This window comes from Octopus bimaculoides, chromosome 5 (genome assembly GCF_001194135.2).
Source record: "Octopus bimaculoides isolate UCB-OBI-ISO-001 chromosome 5, ASM119413v2, whole genome shotgun sequence".
Taxonomy (NCBI): domain Eukaryota; kingdom Metazoa; phylum Mollusca; class Cephalopoda; order Octopoda; family Octopodidae; genus Octopus; species Octopus bimaculoides.
The window spans coordinates 97,281,997-97,284,543 of record NC_068985.1 but is presented as its reverse complement, the minus strand read 5'-3'; the positions used below and the strand labels follow the sequence as shown (position 1 = coordinate 97,284,543).

At 38.4% G+C, this 2,547-nt stretch overlaps 1 protein-coding gene across 1 annotated transcript in view; it reads left to right on the top strand.

Moving 5' to 3' along the window:
* LOC106877673 (glycine receptor subunit alpha-2) overlaps positions 1-2,547 on the top strand; it is a 23,286-nt gene that overhangs the window by 3,490 nt on the left and 17,249 nt on the right. The window contains exon 3 of the mRNA XM_052968081.1: positions 2,010-2,080. Within this exon, the coding sequence (XP_052824041.1) occupies positions 2,010-2,080 (71 nt within the window). The remainder of the gene's footprint in view (positions 1-2,009; positions 2,081-2,547) is intronic.

Genomic DNA, 2,547 nt, shown 5'->3' with positions numbered 1-2,547 from the left:
AGCTGTGTAGTAAGAAGCTTACATCCCAACCACATACTTCCGGGTTCATTTCCACTGCGTGGCACCTTTGTAAGTGGATTTGGTAGGCGGAAACTGAAAGAAGCCCGTCGTATTTATACATATGTGTGTGTGTGTGTGTGTGTGTGTGTGTGTGTGTGTGTGTGTGCGTGTATGTATATATATTTGTGCGTTTGTGTCTGTGTTTGTTACCCCGCCATCGCTTAACAACCGATGTTGGTGTGTTAGTGGCCCCGTAACCTAACAGTTCAAGAAAGGAAACCGGTAGAATAAGTACTAGGTTTGCAAAGAATAAGTCGTGGGCTCGATTTGTTCGACTAAAACTCCTTAGGGTGACGCTCCAGCATGGCCGCAGTCAAATGACTGATACAAGTAAAAGAATATGTATATATATATATATATATATATATGCATGTATGTATATACTTATAAATATTTTGTTTGTCGTATGTACGGCCTACCGGATATGTAATGTATGTAATTCGATTCTAACATTTTCTTTAAATCAGGCTTATGGTGGATTACACATATTGTCGGATTGGGAAGATAAAGGATTGATAACGGCTGAATAGTTTAAATTGATGTCGGCGCACTTTTAGGTAGTCACGTGGTGTCTGACCTCAATTGCCATCGATCATGATGTTGATTTGGCTGGAGAGGTCTTTCTTTAAACAAGCTAACCACAATCTGCCATTTCTTCTCAGTACCTACTGGCGAATGTAATCGTCTGAACGCTTGACTGAACTTAATCGTAAGTCCAAATAGGTAATCCCTTGTTTACGTTACGTATAACAAGCAACGAGGTAGCCTCTTTGTGGTCACTCGATCTCCTAGAAAAAGCTTCCTTGCTTCATAGAGACAATGTTATGATAATTATCACAGGTTATCATCCAAATATCAATCCTACCGTATTAAAAAAGTGGAAGATATTGATCCATACAGTCCAAGATATACATGGAGATGGCATGCCCACTCTTGGTTACCGTATTGAAGGCAGAGTGTTAAACCACAGGTGGATTCAGGTTAAAACGATGTTAAACACAGTCATTATCAGAGACAATTTGTCTGCTGATGACAGCATATTTAATGTTAATTTAAATGCTTACATGCAATGCATAAACTTTAGTGTCGCCATTGTAAATGCAAGAACAGCCGGCCTCGGGGAAATTTTGCTTTTGTCTAAACACCAGAAACAACATGAAGAGGCTCTGTAGAGTGAAAAAGCTTACCTATCTTAGCAGTACACTGCCACAAAAATATCATTAATGGCGATGTAAGAGTTAGGAATCGAAGAGACCAGCAAGGCTTTTGGTAGACGGTACAAAAATGTCTGGAATAGGAAAAGTATCAACTTATAGGAACAAAACTGAAAGTGTACAGCACAATTCTGTTCCCACCTACACGTTGGTCTCCGTTAGTGAAACATGGATTGTATATTAACGTCACACAAAAAGCCGCTTTAAATTCTCGGCATCAAATAGTAAGGGTTTCAGAGTTTGAGGTAGTTATTCAAGAAGGCCTTCTCTGCATCTACATCATACTGTGGCAGTTTCAGCTAAATAAGAAGGTTATGTAACTCGCTTGCTGGAACCGTCGGCCACTGAAAAAGCAAACAAGCAAAAAGCAAACACTAACTGCTCTTCGCAAACTACAAAGAAAGCAATCTACAAAGAAAGACACGCTTAAGATATGAATGTTATTTGCTACTTTTGCTAATTAATTACATAAGGCTTCTGCGTTTCATCCATGCAAACGATTCACAGACCAACGGATCACACCTGGTTTATTTCTCTCCAGACTCTACAAAACTTCCCTGTCCAAGGTCAGTGTCTCACTGCCACGTAACATCATCCGTCTTACGCGTATTGAGTACTCTTCGTCACTTTATGGACGGAGAAAATATGCCGCAATCAGAAATGATAATTCCTTTAATTTATTTCAGCCAAACAGCTTTTAAGGTATTACTACAACCTTTTATTTTCTCTTTCCAGGTCGCTGGTGATACAGAATCTGACAGATGAAAGATTATATGATAATCGAATATCGCCACATTTTGATCTTGGTAAGTTTTCTTCTCTTTAATATTGATTCAACAGATTCCATTATATTTACAACACAGTTGAAAATACATCACCAATTTGGAATCAAAGACGTTCGGGTACCAGGCATGGGTTGGATGGTACAAGACTAATTACAAGCATTATCTTGTGCCCATTGTCAAAATATTAACATCCAAATTTATCAACGGATGTCAGTTTGTTTAGTTTATGATAATCCCAAATGACAGTCAATAATGAAGACAGACTGATTACTAGTGACGTTAGAGGATCAGATAAAATGCCTTGTGATAAAGAATTTGAAATTGGAAACGTCTTTGAGAAATGGTAATGCACTCAACATGATCAATAAACTGAATAATAACACTGTCAACATAAAACATATCGACGTTAGTCACTTGGTTGGTATACGTTGGTAGCAATCTCAGTAACCACGGCATTAATAATATAAACGCCTTTTGTTAACGTCGCC